General features: G+C 37.8%; 1 protein-coding gene across 4 annotated transcripts in view; it reads right to left on the reverse strand.

The window, feature by feature from the left end:
• Positions 1 to 4,574: 4,574 nt before the first annotated feature.
• The window catches only part of ARHGEF3 (Rho guanine nucleotide exchange factor 3), a 109,663-nt gene continuing 94,338 nt past the window's right edge, over positions 4,575 to 19,899 (reverse strand). For all 4 annotated transcript variants that reach the window (XM_017732453.1, XM_017732455.1, XM_017732454.1 and 1 more), the window contains 9 exons: positions 19,623 to 19,727; positions 14,556 to 14,729; positions 12,721 to 12,783; positions 12,324 to 12,420; positions 12,148 to 12,224; positions 10,412 to 10,669; positions 10,078 to 10,248; positions 8,893 to 9,079; positions 4,575 to 7,308 (listed from right to left, as the gene is read on the reverse strand). In XM_017732453.1, the coding sequence (XP_017587942.1) occupies positions 6,968 to 7,308; positions 8,893 to 9,079; positions 10,078 to 10,248; positions 10,412 to 10,669; positions 12,148 to 12,224; positions 12,324 to 12,420; positions 12,721 to 12,783; positions 14,556 to 14,729; positions 19,623 to 19,727 (1,473 nt within the window). In that variant the 3' untranslated portion in view covers positions 4,575 to 6,967. The remainder of the gene's footprint in view (positions 7,309 to 8,892; positions 9,080 to 10,077; positions 10,249 to 10,411; positions 10,670 to 12,147; positions 12,225 to 12,323; positions 12,421 to 12,720; positions 12,784 to 14,555; positions 14,730 to 19,622; positions 19,728 to 19,899) is intronic.

A 19,899-nucleotide genomic window follows, 5' to 3' on the forward strand; every position in this document is an offset into this window, starting at 1 on the left:
CTGCCCCGCAGCTGAGGCACGACGCACGGGAACGGGCTCCACCCGCAAAGAACCCTGCCTTCGGCTGGAACCTGCCCTGGCATTTCGGGCCCAGGAACGCTCCGGCTCCGGGGCTGGCACAGCCGTCTGCGCGGACTCCCAACGCAAAGTACAAGTTCACTGCACAGAGTGCCAGCGCGCACTTCCTACTCTCAGATTCAAGGGTTTCTAAGACTTTGGACAAAATGACAACACTTCATCTTTGAAGAATAAAAATACATTATCATGGTTATGAAGGGCAGCCAAAAAAAAAAAAAACCCCAAACCCAACCGTGCATTTACTTCAGCAGCAGGATTCTTTCATGGCCTCATAATGAGTTAGAACAGCACTAAATAACCTGTATGGGAGGCCAGAAGGTTAATATTTATTGTCCCTGTAAGGCTCACAACTTCTGGTGCAAGAGGGATGTGAAAATGTGAAAGCCAAAGCAAACACCTGTCATTGGCAGCTCCCAGGAATGCACCGGAGTGAACAGTGGCTGCTGAAAATAACCATTCTTGCAGCGCCTAGGAAATGCAAATACCAGATTTTAGTTTTACAAGTAACTAGCAAAACATTAAAAGCCCATCATTTGTTTTCTTTGTTAAAAGTATCCTAGTGCTGTAGTTGTTGAACAAATGCATATATTCATTAGCTATTTACACCAATTAACTTCAATCCCCGTAACTAGCTATTATATGTCACCTCGGAAGCAGTCACTGACCTTAAAAATAGGAAGTTTTCTTGCTTGCACTGTGTGCAAGGAACAGATATTTTAATTTGGCCCTTTTATTTTATTAATCTCTTCTTAGATTAGCTGTAAATCAGAAAATACAAATAACCCACAAATGGCCTGGTGCTAGTGGTAGTCTCCAGGGTGCTAAAAGATAAGCTAATAATTATTACTAGTTCTTAGGAGTGTTTGGGGGCCCAGCAAGTTTAAACAGGGTAATTAGTGTTATAAATGAAATTGGTAATTCGTGCTTGTGCACATAAATGTATATATTAACTGTACAAATAAAAACGCCTAAGCGCAAACCCCAGGCTGGGGACAGAGAAAATTTCACAAGCCTTGGCAGCAGCAGAGAAGACAATACGGCCAGGAACTAATCAGATAGAAAAAGTCTGTCTCCGGGTGGAGGTAGACCTTATCTGGAGCTATTAACACCACACCTGGGTGATGATCTGGACAATGATGAAACTGATTGACATCTCGGAGACGTTAAAGGAGTATCCCATTCCTGGAATTAAGAATAACTGTTCCAGGAATCAGAGATGGACCATTCATCATCCAAGATAGACAATTCATCAGACCCAGAAAATGCTTTGTGCAGTCCAACTTCGGGACAAGAAAACATCGTGAATGTGCTAAACTGCGAGAAGAATATAATTAATTCGGACTCTGCCCAAGAACTGTATAAGAAGGAACCAGCCGAAGCAACATTCGGGAACTTGGGGATCTGACGCGACAGAGGTCAGGTCTGTGTTCACCCAGCTCCGATCCCGGGCTCGGGGCTGACCTTTTTCCGATCGTGGCTTTCTGTGTGACCGATCTTTCGGCCGCAGAATAAAATCTATTACTTTATTAAATTTAATTTGGCTGAATTTCTTTCCCTCAATTAGTATCTGTAACTATAATTTACATAAATTACAAAAACATAACACCCAATATTTATCTAACTGCAGAAACGTGGTGTTCTATTATATAGAGGTAATAAACCCCACGAATGCAGTGTTCATCCTATGGATAAATTAACCCTATCTCCTGAGAATGTGATGTCCTGCCATTAGTGAGGATTCAGTGCTGGTAAAGAGAGTATTTACAGATATGTTGATATATTATTGAAATAATTTTGTTGTGCTTTACCTTGTTTAAATAGAATTTCCATATACAAGAAAAAAATGGAAATACCAACAATCTGGTCCTACTTAAGGCTGTGTTGATCCATTATACATCTCCAAACATGTCAAACTGCTTTATCAGTTTTGAATTTGCAGAGCTGTTAAAATCAGCTGTGGATGATTTCAGGCTGTGGATGTCTTCAGTACACAACAAGTTCAGTCGATTGGTGTTTGGACCAAACAAAGTCTGAAGTCCTGCTTATTTACCAAGCAACACACAAAGTTTTCTTCATTTATCACTTGCTTTAACAAGATATATCTTTGCAGTTGTACAGGATTATTTTTATGTATCAATTAACCTAAGTCTGGGAGAGATCATCACAAAAATTACTAGGTATTAATTGAGAAATGCTCCAACAATTCCAGATCACTGCACCACACTGTGCATCTTAAATCTCAACAGATATCAAACAGGTACCAAGAATCCCAGTTCACAAAACAAATGTTCAGTGAAAAACCACCATGGGAAGAGATTACTTGAATACTCTGAAGTAAAAATAGGTTATAAAATCTGTCACCTTATTCTCTCTCCAGTTTCTGGTTTCTGTGGTTTTTGTACTTGCCAAGCATTCGACCATGACTCCCAGGCTTGCACAAAGTGGTTTCCCACCCCAGTACAAAGCAGCTGCAGATCCCCTTTCATTCTCAAATCAGATGATTTTAACACATTAATAATACAGATTTAGATCAGATTAAGAGCCACAAAATAAGACACAAGGGAGGGTTATATGCTCAAGGAGCAAACTTGGGTGCTTCCTCCAGACATTACTTCAGTATTCTTTTATGAAAGCAAATTTAGAAATTTGAAAATTAAATTAGAAATTTGAAATTAATCAATATGACTATATTGTTACAATTAAATTTAAGTAACCATAAATTACTATTTTACTTTTCATTATTACTCTAATGATGCAAAACAAATCTAATTTCTTCAAAAGCTTAAGAGCTAATTTTGTGCTAAATTTCAGGTGCCAGGAGATCAAAGATAGGAGAACTGTCTCATTAATCTTTCCTCCTAGACCATGCAAAGAGAAGAATCTTTGGAAAACTCAGAAACAAAACCTAATTTTCACACTTGGAAAGAGCTTTAGTATCATTTACCAGCCATGGAGAAAATATGCCTACAATATTAAAAAGTGAGACAAAAATGGGGCAGCAGTCTTGACCTGGCTCTGTAAAACCAGGAACTAGTAGCAGAAATTCACCTAGTACTTTTTCTTTTTCCTAACAAATATGTGATCCTCAGGTAAAAGATTGAAAATACCTACTTGTATTTTTAAAATACTTTCGTTTTATAATTAACACATTTAATATCTTAAAAATATTTAAAATTCAATGTCATCAAATCAGCTGTGAAGCTACACCATTATTTCCAAGAGATGGCAGCATCAACCTGGAGAACACATCACAGTATTTTAAAATCAGTATTCATGAATAAACATGAAATACAGAAGAAGTGTCCATTATGCATCTGAAACCCCCTTTTAAAAGGGAACAAATCTTCTTCTGTGTATGTGGAAGTTGGTTTCAGACTCTGTTAGATCCTGGGAATCAAGATTTGTCTGTTAAGTGCCAGGCACCATAAAACATCATTTTTATCAAAAAGTGCAATCCATTAAACTGCTATCTGAAAGTTCTGATAGAGCTTTCAAATTCTAGAAATTCTGTGAAACTCCAAGCAACCTGGTTCCCACTTTCACAGAAGCATTCTTAAGGCAGAAGCCCTGGTTCAGATGGGTCATGCTAAATAGGATAATTACTTTTTCTGCCCTGCAATTTTGGCCCTATCCTTACCCAGATTCTGGCTACTGATTCTTGGTACTGAGCTTCACAGATCTCAAACTTACTGTTCCTGGTGTCTCCTTACAGACCTTCTGTTCCCAATCGCCATCCTGGCTTTGTTCTTTTCAGTGCTGCAGAGCAAATCTAGGGAAACAAAGATCACAGACAGTTCAATTTTGTGTTGTAGTCTCAGAGGACCCATGCAGTTCAGAGTCCCAAGGCCATTCTCTTTGCTCACCTTTCTCAGTCAAGACAATCTCTGCTTTTACCTGTATTGCTTCTGGTCCATCAGGTCTTCCATAAGGTACAGCTACACTGACTGTCCCCATCAGGAGCAGAAGAGCAAACAGGTTGCTAAGATTTGCCACGAAGGGATGGATCTGCCACCTCAGATCTCCTGCTCTTGAGAGCAGGACACCTCGTTGCACACCCTTCTCCCGGAGTGTGACATCCAGAGTGCTCATACCTCAAACTTAGATGAGTGTCTGCATCCCTCTCCTCATTTGCCATCTCCTCAGTGGTCAACCTGGAAGCACCTCAGACTTTTCACTCCCTCTTGCCTCTTCACTGCTGCAACCTCTCAGACTCCCTTCTGGACACCAGGATTACTGACTGTGATACTCACTTGAACATATTTATGTATATTACTCTTCCTCTTTACTTCACACTCATAATTTTACATTTTACCCATCCTTTTGGGTACATTTTATTGTCCAAGCCCATCCCACCCCTCCACCACCACCACCCTCCTGCCACAATCAAAAGTCATCCTTTCAAAAGCAGTGACATTTTAGAAGTGCTAGAACTAAAGCTTACCAAATCCAGCATGGTATCAGCATTCCTAAACTGGAAAGCTTAATTCTTAGGATGATTTGAAGAGAAAAACCCAACATCATTAGGATTTATTAGATCAATCAGTAGCTAAGTGCATGTCAACTACAAAGCACAACCAAAACACTTGCACTCCAGAACGTTGAACAGTAAGCGGGTGGCTAAATTATAGTAAACAAATGTAAATTAATCTTCTGAGATTTCCTGGCTGGTTGGTGGCTCCTGCATACCCCAAAATTAATCACCTCAATTGTGATCCACAAGGAATCATGAGGGAGAAACTAATGACAGGATGTTACATTTTTTGTTCCACCTACTTACTAAATTAATTATGTGATACAAAACTTTGGGGAATATGGTGAACTGAGTGCAGTAACTTGTTTCTGTTACTACTGTGCATTTAGCAAATTAGATCCAAATATGTACCACTTTATGAGAAACAAAATACAAGCTTTGGTCACTTATGTTAAAGCCTCACTGCATGTACCACTGAAATCTTTTTGTAGCCTTCTTGCACAACCAACCAAACCAAATAAAAATAAAAATGGTTTAATGTAATTTATTTGAAATGCTTCCAGAAAAGTTTAAGGCCATTATTTAAAAAAAAAAAAAAAAAAAAAAGTCAATACACACATTCATTCTTTCTTCTCTATCTGAACATTTTACATGCTTTTTGCTCTTTTTCAACATTTTTGCTGAACAACTTCCCTACGCCTTTTCTTTTGCAGATTTTTCCTTTCTCTCATCTTCACTGGTATACTCATTCAGCTCTAAAAAATGAAGCAGTTGAAATAAATTACAAAGCCTGAAACAGAAAAGAAAATTGATTTTTTTTAAAAACTATAAATACAGAAATATGTTCTATAGGGTAAAAATGCCATTTTTTTAAAAAATAAAAATACCTTGTTTTATATTGTTTATCATCTTGTCACACTGATTTCTGTAATGCACATCAGCATATATATATGTAAGATACTTAGTAAATTTTCTGTAAACTTGTAGAACACAAGAAAAATATTTTTGGCAATAACTTAGCAGTTTTTCTACTTTTGTTGTTACAAGTACTCTGCACAGGTTATTTTGTGTAATACCAAGAATCATTTAAAATTTGTAATATATCATTTTCATAGCTTGCCATACGGCACTGGCATTATTTCTTATAGTAAGGAATAAAATATTATCCAGGGATTCCTGAAAATTAACAGGATGTTCAACTATGTGTTTTAGACTGCATTTAAGTGACTCATCTGCTTCTCATCATAATGAGTAGGTTAAATCAGCCACCAGAAAACACAGTAACATTTCCAATTACAGTACAAAATTAAATGTAACAAAAACTTTTAAAACAAAACTTGAGGAAAGTAAAAAGGATGTAATACATCCTAAAGGAAAAACAATTCCCTTTTTGTTTAAATTCTCTCTACATAATCCCATGGGGTATTTGTAGAGCACCATTTATATCAAATCATCACTTAGTTTTAAAAACCAACTACATGTAATTGTAAACAGACATTTACAGAAGATTAAATGTTTTAACATTAGTGGTGCTTAAAACCAACAGTGGAGGTCAGTGGAGTGCAAAATGCTGGAGGGCCTATTGACAAGCAAAAGCTCCTTTCCATTCTTACTCTGTTTGGGATAATATATATATATATGGCACTGAAAGCAAACTACCAGCTTATTTACAAACATCCAGTATTCTCAGCATTTCATTTAATTCAGTGCTGGCTGCAGAGGTTTGGTTGTGGTTTTTTCAGTTGATTATTTTTAGCATTACATGCTTTGACAAATAAACCATCTTACTATGCTGACTATTTGATATACCCAGATTTTAAAAAGTTTGGTTCCTGGATCTTAGGACAGTGCTTCATTTTGAAAAATAAATTCCTTAAGAGTCCCTGGTTCCATGGCCCACTGTTTATAATTCTTGTTGATTTAATACCACAGGAGTTTGGATAGGTTATTGCAAGATTGTTTTCTTTTTTTGTTCCAAGAAACTATTTTTTCTTTCCATGCCTTTAAGAAAACATTATCTTGATACCCATCCTGAAATTCCATATTAAGTCCACATCTTCAGCTGCCCCTTTAAAGGGCAAATACTTAAAAATTAGGAAAAGGTTATTTATGTAATGCATATATAAACAGTAGTTTAGAGATTCTGTTGACAGCAGGACATTGAGAATAACTGGTCAAGTACCTCTTTCATCCACCTTGGGTGTTTATGGAATATAATCACAGGACATGAGTTGCAAGAGATTCCAGCTTATACAGATGGGCAGTTACAGTACAACACTCACAGGTACAAATACAAGAACTGCATTGACATTGTCACAAAAAGTATTCTAAAAGTGCTTCTCCGAATGGTTCCATGTATGGAATGCAAATACTGTACAGGTAAGAGACAGATTTTCTTCCACGAACTGTAAGTTCTTGTCAAACATTGGTTTCTATTTGCTTTTCGCTCTCACAAGAGTTCGTCTGCTCCATGCGCTCGCAGTCGGCGCTGAGCTCGCTGGTGTCCATGCTACAGTCTGACTCACAGTCCGACTGCTCCATCTGCTCCAGGGCAGCCTCTCCCTGGGGCACTCTGCGTCCATTGGGTGACACAAGGAAATGTGCTTCCAGCCCGCCAGCCTTGCCTGCACACGCAGCCTTCTCCTTGGCCTGGCGGATGCAGTTAAGCCACTGCTGCTTGTTGAAGGAGTCATTGGCTTGGAGAGAGTGAGTCTGGCTTTGGGATCCATTTTTGAAGCTGACTCTAAAGAAGTTTTTGACTGAAAGAAACAAAACATATCAAACCTCTGAATGCTTTGGCTGAATGGATTTTATAATCAAAGAGTGTATTTAAGTAACAGAATGAGCACAATCTTTGCGTTAAGGCCGCACAAGACCATGTCAGGCCAAAGAGAAGAGTCTGGGTATCTCCTTGTTTCTGGGAGAAGACCACGGAACCCCACAAGCACTTCTAGTAACTTCATATTGCTGGATTAAATAATTTTGGTTCTGCCATGCATGAGCTATCCATAAAACTTAAAGTGAATCAGCAAGATGAAGGCTTCTACCACATTTTAATGCTGCTTCTCCTACTTCTCTGCAAAGCAGATTTCCAGAACCTTCACTGAATACAGTATCCTTGTTCCAGCCAAAGACTCCTCTCTTCCATTCACTTCACTAATGCAGTGGATACACACAAAAACCCGTTGAAGTTTTGACCAGATGAGATTTAAAGGCCCCTTGTAGTAGAAGAAGCATCTTCATAATATTAACTGGAAGGACATTAACGTGAATAGCAGCAGTCTTGACCCTGAGTTCTACAGTATCTGCCATCTTAAAAGAATTTTGGAATAGCAATCAGCATCTCCAGTACAAGGAAAGGCAAAACAGCTGAAGCGCAAGATTTCAAAATACACTTGCTTATAACTTTGCAGTTTTGTCACTACAGTTTGTATGTTATCCCCTTCTCAATTCAGTAATACAGGAGCAGGTGTGTGGAGAAATTCTACTACCAATATAGTGAGCTTTGAGAAAGAATTGAAAAGAAACAACTAAGAACATAATAAACCAGTCTGAAACAAAAATCAAGATGCTGGATGGAGCTAATTTTAGAGAAAACATTCTTGACACTTTATTGTGCCATAAATTGAGTCTCTCCTGATAGGAGAGAATTTGCTGAAAGTCCTTGCAAGGCGTTTAAAAGATAAAGCGAGATGTCTTCTGTAGTTTCAATGCTTCTAGATAGTTGTTTATTAAGTCTTTTCAGAGGAACTGAGCCACTGGCGTGACCCAGGTACAGCATGGAAGGAGGGAAAATAGGAGTGAGAGCGAGAAAGACTAATTATCAAGATTTACACAGCCTTTCAAAGACATTTTAACCAATAGTTATTAAAAACGTACATTATTTTTACTTTCTTACCAATTATTCAGTAACACGACTAGGAACTGCAGAATTTTCTATCCAGTCAATCCAAACTACTTTTACTGCATAATATGGAGTGGTAGAAGAAGGAGAAGAAGGTCTAGAGAACAACAACAATCCTCCATTTTGGTATTTTTTACTCTTATCTATTTACTACAAAGAGAAGCCTAAAACCTCTAAATCTTTCACCCTATGACAATCTTACATAGAAGTCTATCACCTAATTCACACCACTGTATTTTCTAGTTGTTGTCTGACTGTTGCTAATTTTTTCCAAGGTTTAAAGCTAAAACAGTGTTGTCCAGGGGGGTAAAAACCCTTAAAAACAGGCAGAGAAATATTCTCGGCACTTTGGGTTCCTACACATTCTGATGCCACATTGGCAGTCATCTTAAGGTTATGATGACCCTACATGAGCAAATACAAAAAGTTGTATTCATACTTCTCTCATTGTTGCTGAATGCTCCACGTATGGATCCGCCCAGGCGCACCTCTCCGTCCTGCAGGTCCTCCAGCACCAGCTCCCTGACGGGGATTGGCTGCCGGTACAGCTGGTAGCAGAGCTGGTCATTGTGAGTCACGGCTCGAGTGATCACCAGCACCTCTTCAAAGAGGAAGACATGCAGTTTCTGTTAAAAGATTAATAGAAAATACAGCATTATTCCTTTCTTGAAACATCATTAAACCAAACGGAACAAATGAAGTTCACCAGAAAGATGAAAATCACCAGTTTCTTCCTCTTAATTTGGTATTGAACTGGCTGATCTTCATCAGGTGAACCAGGAAACAGCACCTGTTTCGTCTTTCCCTCTCAGCTGTGTGGTAAAACAGGACCCCCTTCCACTGTATACATGAACGTGCTACATAGAAGCAGTTCCAGAGCTGAAAAAATGCACTGCTTGCTTTGTTGCTTTTTAAAATAAATTTTCCTTAAGTTTTATTTACTTCCATAAGTGTCATAAGTATCATACTTACACTAGTGTCAGTAATCAAAAAAAGATCTTTTCTCATTGTTTGCCCATTCAAAAGTTCTATTAAACACTGGGGGGGGGAGGGGGAGAAATCTGGAAAAGACTATGCTCTCTTCTACTAATATCATTTTTTTTTTCTTTTCTTTTTGTTTTCTTTTTAACTGAAAGCTCAAATTGTGAAACTTACCAATAGTGTGGTGTCCCAGAGACTGGAATTCAAAGTACCAAATTTCTCTGGTCAATAAATTAACTTTGATCTCAACAAAGAATCAAATAAAGCATTTTTAATAACCACAGCCTTTGACAAATTTAAAATTTGTTGGTACATTTTGTGTGTTCTTTATAGACATTAATATCACATCTCTGAGACCAGAAATTTGTGGGTTTTTCCAGCAAGTATTGAAATTGATCAAATTTACAATTTATCCAGGATACTGTTAGGCCCCATAAAAGACAGAGATACATATAATCTTATTATCTCCCTATACAGATACTTAACTACAACAAAAAAGATGTGATATATATAATAATTAATATTTATCAACTTCCTACATATTAGAGTGATGTTTCTCTATGTGTGCTCACAGCTCTTTTAGCTGTCATGCAAAATGAGGGTATCTTTAAAAGTTATTTATGACAAAATATTTACTCCTTACCACTCCCCTGTTGTTCTTCAGTTCCCCATGACAACACACAGCACGTGAATTATCAATCAATGAATCCCTTTGGCCTTCTTCAAGATAAATAAGTCTCTCTTTGTAATATTGGCATTCAGATTCACCAGTCTTTATGTTGATTTCAGCAACAATGCCCTGAATTATATTTATCTGCAGAAACAATGAAAACACATGAATTTTAATTACACAGTCCAATATTCAGCTGTTTATGTAAGTATTTGCATTTTCATATTTTATGTAGTGTCCCTTAATTCACTAATAAGGTAAAACTGCTATAATCTGCTAAAAAACCCCAAACCCAACAGTAACTCACAGCTTCTTCCAGGTGCTGTTGATCTGGATGATCATTTGGTGTGTGTCTTAAAATTTCTCTGAGCAGCAGTGGGTATTTAACCAAACGGCTTCTGGGGATGTCAAGGAAATTCCAAAGGTCCAGTTTGCGGCTAAAAGGAGACTCCAGGCAGCGCTGCAGGAAATCTTGCACTCTGTGATCTTGTTTCTTGTGATCCAGTAAAGCTTTGGCTGCTACTTGATTGCTGCAGTAGCTGTCATAGGAGTTCAGGCATGGAAGCTGAGGAAAGAATAAATAATTGTGTAGCTGAAGCAAAGCACGATTTCCTGCACTGAAAGGTTCAGGTGATTCAGGATATCAGAATTCATGCTGAGACTCTTTTAGCTGGAGATTTATCCACAGTTTATTGATGTAATGTTTCCAGCAAATATAACCTTTACAAGGGTCCTCAGACCACCTTGTTCAACATTTGAGTAATTTAGAAGCACTTGCTCATCACTCAGATCCTACAGATCTCCAATACTATTACAAAGCATATACGTTGCTTAAGACTGAGCACTATTTAGTGCAGACAACAGTTAAACACAGAAGCCTGGCTTTAATTATGAACGGAAATAAAGGCCTAGGAATGAGCACTCCCAAACCTGGCCTTTTTCAGATCAGCAAATTTCTACAACCAAACTTCTACATTGCCCAGACGAACCTTGACCAAACTAAGATGACAAAACTGTGCCTTATAAATCTGAAAAAAAAATAGCTTGTCTGTTGATTAGAGCAAAATATCCATTTACAAAACCTGCTGCATTAACACAATTATATGGAAAATCTTTCAAAAAAGGAAATTAGAATTGAATATATTTGAACCAAGAGAAGTTCACTGATGTTCAACACACACCAGAAAATATTTTAAATTACTTTAAGCGAAGAAAACTGAGATTATTTTGACATTTACAAATCGTTATCATTAACTATTTGCATTATAGACATTATACAGTAGTGAGCATGATTCCCTTGTTGACCATAGGCCACACTTTCACATAGAGCTGCTAAATATCATTACTTAATTCCTTAAAGATTTCAAGCCCTTTTTCCCTGCTAAATTTCATTGCTTACATTTACTTAAAAGCATACTTCTCACATATCTAAAACCAAAAATAGCTCTTCTTTATTACAGTGAACAATTTTATCAACGAAACAAACAAAAGCTCTTTTCAGTGTTTATGCTTTTGGCTGCTTGTGAACGTGAACATATCAGCTTTATCTTTTGTGAGGCAGCAGCATCTCTTTTGTATCCCTGTCTGCCTTATTAACAAAGTTCTAGAAATCAATATCTTTAAAAACACTAACACCTATCTGTTACCTTGGATTGGAACGGAATGTCATCCAAAACTAACTGGGGAGTGCCCTTATACAATATGGCTTTTCAAGGAAACCAGAACACAAACGGGGAGATTCTTAAAGGACCTACATAAGAAAAACTCTAGTCTGACTCTTGATTTTTATTTAAATTATATTAAATAGTGCTCAACTCCTGAATAGCAAAAGCTTTAAAAACAATATCCTAGTCTAAACCTTTTCATGGAAAATCCCTGAAAAAATATTCTATTAGGTCTCTAATAGTTGCTTTACCTTGTAGAAGTATTTTTGGGAGTATCTTTTTGACATGTTACACTAGATACAGAAAGGAAATTGTCCAATAAAAACTAGGTTACAGCTCCAAACTAAAGCCCCAAAATTGGTTATAAACTCTGCCTTACCCAACCCACGAGGATGTGGCCAACATGTTCTGTTGATCCATCAGGTTTCCTGACTTCTTGAAGTCGCCTAAGGAGATCTGATTGTGATTAGAAAAAAATAACAGAAACCTCACTTTAATAAACCTGATGACTTAAATCTATGTGCAATAATTATGCAAAGACTATTTGAATTTTACCTTCATGTAGAGGAATTAGAGAGTCCAGTGTTCCAAAAATTTGGTTCAACTCTTGCTCTGTCATTATGGAAAGCTTAAGCATTGGGTCATGATAAGCCTGAAAAGAAAAACAAACATTTGTGGTTTGTTGGGTGCAAAATTTGTAATAGAATTTAAAGCTCCCTGTAAGTAAGTATCATAGCCATATATTAAACTATCAATCTCATATTAAAAAAAAAAAAAAACAGCGGCACATTTAAGTGTTTCAGAAAGAATGGGAAGATTAAAATATGCTTTGCATTTTTTCCTCTCCTACTGTCTTAGCAACTATAAAAAACAGAGACTGTTTTAAATGTGTTATGAACCAATTAGTACTGCTTGTTGTGGTTTGGTTTTTGCTTTTGTTTTTTAAACATACCTTTTTTGCCAACTTCAGATCTTCTATCAAGTCTTCTTCTCCCTGGGAAAGTTCAAAGATAGCCTGTAAAAACAGACACAAATATTAGAAAATATCTTTATTTAATCTATGCTCCACTTGCTGGGTTGATGTTATATTGTGAACAGCTGTCTTAACACCATGTAACAGCATTTCTCTGCTAAATCTACAGAAATAAAGTAAGGCTTTATTCCATAACTACAGAATCGAGTGTAGTGTTTTCTAAAACAGTTATACCAGAATGTTCATTAAATGCTTATCTCAAATAGCCAAAGAATTCTTTTTTTTTCCAAAGGGATGTGTTCCCAGATGGAGGAAGCTACCTTCATTGTGGAGTTTTGACTTGACTGTCTCTTAACCACTTACACAACTGCCTGCATAGGAGTTTGTTGTGTTCCATTTTAACACCTGCAGTGGCAAAAGTTACAGGGGGTTCTACCAAGTAGAAGACAGATCTTACTTAAAGCCTTTCTTTGGTACTGAGCACTTTTGTTTTGGTACCAGTTCATTTTTTTGTTACAATGGCTGAGCTCTAGTTAACCACTGGCTGATGTTAGTTACTCCTCTTGAAGCACATCTGAGACTTTAAAGCTGGCAGATTAAAAATAACAGTGCCCTAATTCACTAGTTTATCAAACCCCTATTGTTACTAATTTATTGCATGATTTCCTCCTTATACTGGAGTACACTAAGAGTTAAGGACATTTCAGGCTAGAATTCCTTGCTTTACAGTCAAGGCTTTCAACCAGTATAAATCATGGAAGCCCATCCCCAGCTGGAGCAGATTCCTGGGGCTCAGGAACACACATTCCTGCCAGATTTGCCAGAGTGCAGCTCACAGGCAGTGGGTCAGCTGTCCCAGAAAAGCATACAGAATGGGAACAAGCACATAGCAGGACCCTCCTGCAAAACCTCCTGGGATTCAGCTCGCTTATTTGGGTTGTACCAAGGATCCTGGCTCCTGCCCCCACACAGCAGTGACTGCTATACACTGTGCACAGTTTCTACAGTTTATTTTTCAATAAGCTGCCTTTGAAGTTTTCAATTACAAATTTATTTCCTATGAATTCTTGTACAATGTTAAAATTTGCAGAAGAGATGCTTGTCACTACTGTTGTTTGATTTATGACTCAGTCCCTGAAGTATTCTCAGGGAGACTTACAAGCTTTGTTCATACTGCTAGAAATTTCTTTAGAAAATAAAAATATCTTGATTCTGAAGGAGCTCTGTGTTGACTATAATATGAACTATCTAGACTTTATCTTATCTGACACACTAAAAGCACTGGCATGCTTCTTTTTTGCTTTGGAAGACACATCTTTTGATCAGTGTGTCATCTTTCTAGCACTGGAAACTTCCTCAAAGACAGTCTTTTCCAAAAGGGAAATGATGGTGCATTTTTGTGTGTATGTATCAGCTGATGAACACCTGTTCCTGGCATAGCATGCTCACCTCTCATTACCACAACAACAAAATGAAACACTAAAATATCAACCATGACTCCAGAAAGTGTCAGACAGAACATGTACACACACGCAGCCAATCCCAGGACAATGTATCTCAGTAACTTCCGGCTTTGTTAAGGAAATACAATGAGCTGGATTTTACAAAGAATACATTCATCTAATATAGCCTGAGTCATAAAGACTAGGGATGGAATTCTGCTTCTAGTGGAGGTGGTGACACGTTTTAATTGCAGGACATGTTCAAGTGCTGCCCCAATGCCAAAAAGCATTCCCAAGTCCACACTTTAAAGGCGACCTTTGAACATGAAATTTACGGTTAAAACAGATATATATGTGTGTATATATCTATACCTCTTGCCGCTTGATTTCCTTGGATGTAAGCATGTGATTGACACAGACATCAAAGGTCTCACTCCACAGTTTGCTGTCTCTCCTCTTTGTGTTAGCAGGGGGCACATTTCGGGACCATGGCCGTGGGCTGAACAGGTCGGGGCGACTCTCGCTGCGGAAACTGATGGACCGCTGGGAAGAGAGAATCAGGTTTATGTTACAACAGTTTCATGTTAACACTCTCCATTTTCTCCTTTTCTAAGGAACTACTATACATAGTTCAGTACAACAAATAAATGTTCTCTGATTAGTTTTTACTTTGAACTTCATAGCACCATTTAGTACCGGGAATGTAAGAGAAATTATTTTAATACAACTTCATGGAAGGGCAGGACCTCCCTTCCTGCAGTGAACTCTGTCCATGTCCTGTCCTCAACATGTACAAAACTTCTGCAATGCATTCCCATACAACAAGCACCAAGAGTGAACTATAGGGGTAATGCAGAATGGTGCAGCACACTGAACTAACAGAACTGGTCAAATACAGAGCTTCAATTCAGTAGACTGACAGGAATTACTCATACATTCCACAACTGTCTCATCAAAAATTTAGAATTAATGCAAATATTAGACACTCTACCAATGTGTACCAGCATCTCTGTACCTACTGTGTGGCCTGGTCCTAAATTTCAATAAAGCCAATTTCAATTTTAGGACAGACTTGAGAGTTCTAATTGCCTGTAAACTCTTAGAAGGATTTCAGGCTAAGGATGAATACTTTATGCTCTTACTATTCTATTTTGAAAAGGTTTCTTTTTTGCTTCATTAAAATTAGAGGCTGCTTTTTGAGGTCATACCTCTGAAATGGTTTAACTACTTCACATAGTTGAAATACTCAACATTTTTATTGTTATTTAAAACCTCCCTTACATAACACAATCATCTTTCAATTGCCTTGGGTAAGAATATTTAAAACAAAATAAATTCTCTCAATTTCCAGGTTGAAATCAGCATATACAAAGGACAATATTTGAAATTCTTCTCTGAAGGTAAGAGCCCATGAAACGCAAACAGTGCCTATAAATACTATGTTTTTACCATATCAGAAGACATGATAAAAATATAAACTTGTCTTTTAACAGAAGCTGTTCTGAGTCCTACTTTGAATTGACAAAGACCTTAACAAAAAAAACCCCCCTACCCCCCCCCAAAACTTTGCAAGTCAGGTGCTAGTCTTCCTTCAAGAGTTAAGAAGATAAAGAAACACACATGAAATAACATGCTTAATTTACACTTATTATAATGAGGAATCATGGAGCAAAGTCAAATTAGGCCGTGTTTTGGGAAAAGCAATCTTTCACATGCACTGACAGAATGTTCCTCCCTGCTCCGTACAATTCTCCACAGCCCTAAACTGTCCTCATCGGGCAGAAGGGGCACAAAGAGGCTAAAAGACTCAAAATGAAACCAAACTCCCCAAAATCCTGCTTGCTTGTTTGCTTAGCATCCTTGCTACCTAGAGATAATAAGTATATATTTAATTGATTTCTGTCATACATCAGCCTTTCATTAACCATACAAAGTGTACCTCACTTGATAAGGGGCACAGGACTGAGGTTATTTATTAGTGAAATAGAGCCCTAAACTGAAGTTCTATCAAAAAATTTTAAAAACAAGTTTGAAGATAGTCTGATGCTATCTATCTTTGCTTTGTACTTCTTAAGAAGGGGGAAAAAAAAAATCCGCCATGATAGAATCCCACGAAAGAACTGCAGGAATGTCAAAAGAGCACTTCGCCATTTCCAGTCTTTTAAAAATATTTTCTTAGTTTCTGGCTTCCTTAAAAAACATATCCAACACACTGTTTAAAAATTATGGCCCTGTGGGATGATTATAATTTTCATGTAATTCCAAAATTTTAAGGAGCTGGGGGAAAATCCATTCACAGCCCCTCATTTTGTTTACCGTATTTCTCTGGTGGCAACAGATTTCCCTGGCTGTTATAAGACTGTTACTTGAAGGGTCTATGTGTTACTGATGTTAATTAATGAAATTAACAGCCCTTAATTAGAGCTGCAGTAAAGCAGACACCACCGTGTACTGGGCAAAGGCCACTACTGATCAAAGCCCTGGCATTCAGAACTGATGTTAAAAACAATTTTCTTCTTGAGGATTTTTAGAAATTTCTGGTGTCCTAAGAGAGATAAAAGTAATTTGGACTCCCTACTTAAATTTCAAGACACACTGATGAAAACTGAAGTCGCAGAGGAAGCCAGCCAGACTTCAATTTCTTTCTTCAGCATCAGCTGGAGTTCTTTTTCTGATCCTATTTTCTGCTTTAAGCCAAACAGCACAGCTGTAAATAAGACCAGGCAGATCATCATAATCATTAGTTAGGCTTGATGGAGACTGAAAATACAGCTGTGAATTAAACTGGCTTCCCAGGTGGATTAATAAATAAGAATATCTGCATTAGGTATAAAATACCTGTTAGCATTACATATCCTGCAGCTACACAGACAGACTCTGGCAGAGGTGAAGCTAACAGCACTTTATTAGTCAGCTGGTCTACCCTGCCCTACAGGATAGAAACAGAATGACTACAAATAGTCAATAACAAAACAAAACAAAACAAAAAACAAAAGCCCAGAAAGAAAACCAGAAAGACTTCAAATATTTTTTACTTGGAATCCTTATGAAAAAAGTATTGAAAATAAGTGGAAAATTGGAATAAAGTTAAGTATACACAAAAAAATCAAATACTTCTAAAATCAATAAAATATGCAAAACATGGAAAGTTGCTAAGAACATATCTTAAAAAAACCTACACAAATCCCAGGCATAAATGTATCTCCTCATGCTGAAAGTCCATTAATGTAAAGTGGAAGTTACATGTACAGAGGTAAGGAAAATTATATACAATAAGCTTTTTTTTTCTCCCTCTTACACGTATCTTCCATTTAGAAGAATATCTAAGAAGGTTTGTTTGAAATGCTGTTGGAGTGGTCTTTTTCTGTTGACTTTGTTTCTTTTCTTCCAGGGGAAGAAGTTTGTTCTGCATGTTGTGGTGATGACAGCAGTTTTCTGCATTTTACAGACACAGAACATCCAGCAGCAATGCAAGGAGAAACATGGGTTTTGACTGAAATAACAATGAAGCTACATAAAAGTTCACCCACTAAGAAAAATCAACTTTTTTTTTTTCTTTTTTACAGGAGATCACATGATGAAAGGAAATCTATACTGTTCTCAAGACACAGTGACATTGACGTCAAAACAAAATAAAGTGAAATAGCTATACATACTTCCCAGAATGTTTCTAAATAATTCCAAGTAGAACATCTGAGCACAAGGTCAGTCTTTTTTGTCCCTGCTCTACAGCTATTGAGAAAATCAGATAAGAAGACAATTTACAGCCAGGTATGAAGGAGTTTTGAGGGACATCACCAGCAGGATTTGGACAACACAGAAGCTGATTTCTCATCACAGCTCCTTAAAGCACATAATTAGAAGGGATGGTATAAATAACATCACTATTTAATCTGCTAATTAAAATATATTCTTATGGTCAGTATGAACAGAGCAAAACAGAAATGCTTGCAACAGTAGGACTTGCAACAAAGCCATTATTTTCCCTCCTATTTTTGACAAAATTTACCCTGAAACACATTAAATAGCTCTCATCTCGGGAAGCTGCTACTGCATACATGAAAGGATAGCTGTTTTGGTTAGTCTGAAACAACTTTATTAAATACAATATTGTTCTGGATACTGCATTGTGCAGTCCCAGAGGCCTTTGCTGCAGAACAATAGCACAGGTACCTAAATGAGGCCAACAGCTGCCTAAGGCTTAGGAAAGGGAAGCACCGCACTCAGCAGCAGTTTAGCCAAAAATTAAATCCCTTTCCACACTCCTCACAACTGGAACTGATGTGCCCCTTCCAGAGTCTGGCCAATTTCTCCTGGAGGCAGATTCTGCAGGAGATTCATACAGCCCAGGGGATACAGGGAGCTCTGCTCGAGTCACGCAAACCACACCTGCACCGAGCCAGGCTGGGGGGTGCAGACATTTGGCTGATCCTCCAACCCTGTGCAGAAATCTGCACTTCCAACATCACAGGAACCAAAGACAAGAAAACCAATGTCAGAAAACCCTGTAATATCCATTTTCTAGGTAATTACCACTACAGAAAAATGGGGTTCTTGTTTCTCATAAGACTCTAAAGTTTTATTTCTTTCCTCCTTAACAGGTAATTTCAGTAAAGCTCTAATTTAGGAAGTTTTGATTAAGAAACATTTCTAACACTTTCAAGTTACCTTTAAAGTTCCTCTCAAAGAAATTAAGCTTATTCAATAATTTTCTTTAGATCTTTTACATGCCTTCTTACATAAACTGTTTTAAAGAGGAAACAGTGGCTTTTGAGGCCAGACCCAGAGCAGCTGCAGCTCCCAGCTGTGACTGCAATCAGGAGTTGAGCACCCCAATATTTTGCCATCCCTAGGTCTGAAGGTACAAATGCTTTATAAACAAAAGTTTTGTTAGCCTCTAAGTATGTTCAGTATTATACACCTAATCTGTAACATAGAAACTGCATTTAAAATTTGTTTGCCCTTTATTATCAGCAGCTTTGGAAAATGACTTGGAAATTTCCAGTTGTTTACTAACTCTTTTGTTTAGGTAAGGTCAAAGTTCACTCTACAGGAAGAAATTTAGGCAGTCCTACCTGACCAACTATACCAAAAATAACATTTTCAAAGAAACCAACCAATATTAATCGAAAGCATTACGGAATATTCTGTTCATCAAATTTAAGAAGAAAATGTAATCCTTTAGTAAACAATTTTTATATGCTACAGGTGCAATAGTTCTCCTACTGGTAAGTGAAAAACATTAATTATCTGGACAGAGAAGTGGTTTTTTCAAGGTGAGAGTTGTGAGTTTTAAGCTGAGTGACCTTGTGGCCACAAGGTGCCTAACCCTGTTTGGCACATTACAGTGGGGAGTGCCCATGTGCATCCCTGCTCCCAGGAAGCCTGGGGGGAACTGCAGCAATGTGGAAGCAGCCGGGATTCGCTAACAAAAAAATGCAGGGTCTGGCTGAAGCGCTTCAGCGGAGTGGCTCGCACAGGAGGGATGAGGCTGGCCAGGGATGTGACTCGGGAGAGAGGCTTGACCCGTTTGTTACTGGGCTCCTGCAGCACAGGGAGGAGGAAGGAAAGGAAAAAAAAAACCAGGGGAGTGTGAGCATAACCAGATAAAGATTGCCAACAGTTCTGGTGATTTTCCTAAGAAAGCATTTGCAGCAAGCATGTTTGCAAACCTGGTCTGTAATAAGGGCCGATACAAACAAAAGCACTTTCAAAC

This window comes from Corvus brachyrhynchos, unplaced genomic scaffold, assembly GCF_000691975.1.
Source record: "Corvus brachyrhynchos isolate BGI_N302 unplaced genomic scaffold, ASM69197v1 scaffold4, whole genome shotgun sequence".
Classification (NCBI taxonomy): domain Eukaryota; kingdom Metazoa; phylum Chordata; class Aves; order Passeriformes; family Corvidae; genus Corvus; species Corvus brachyrhynchos.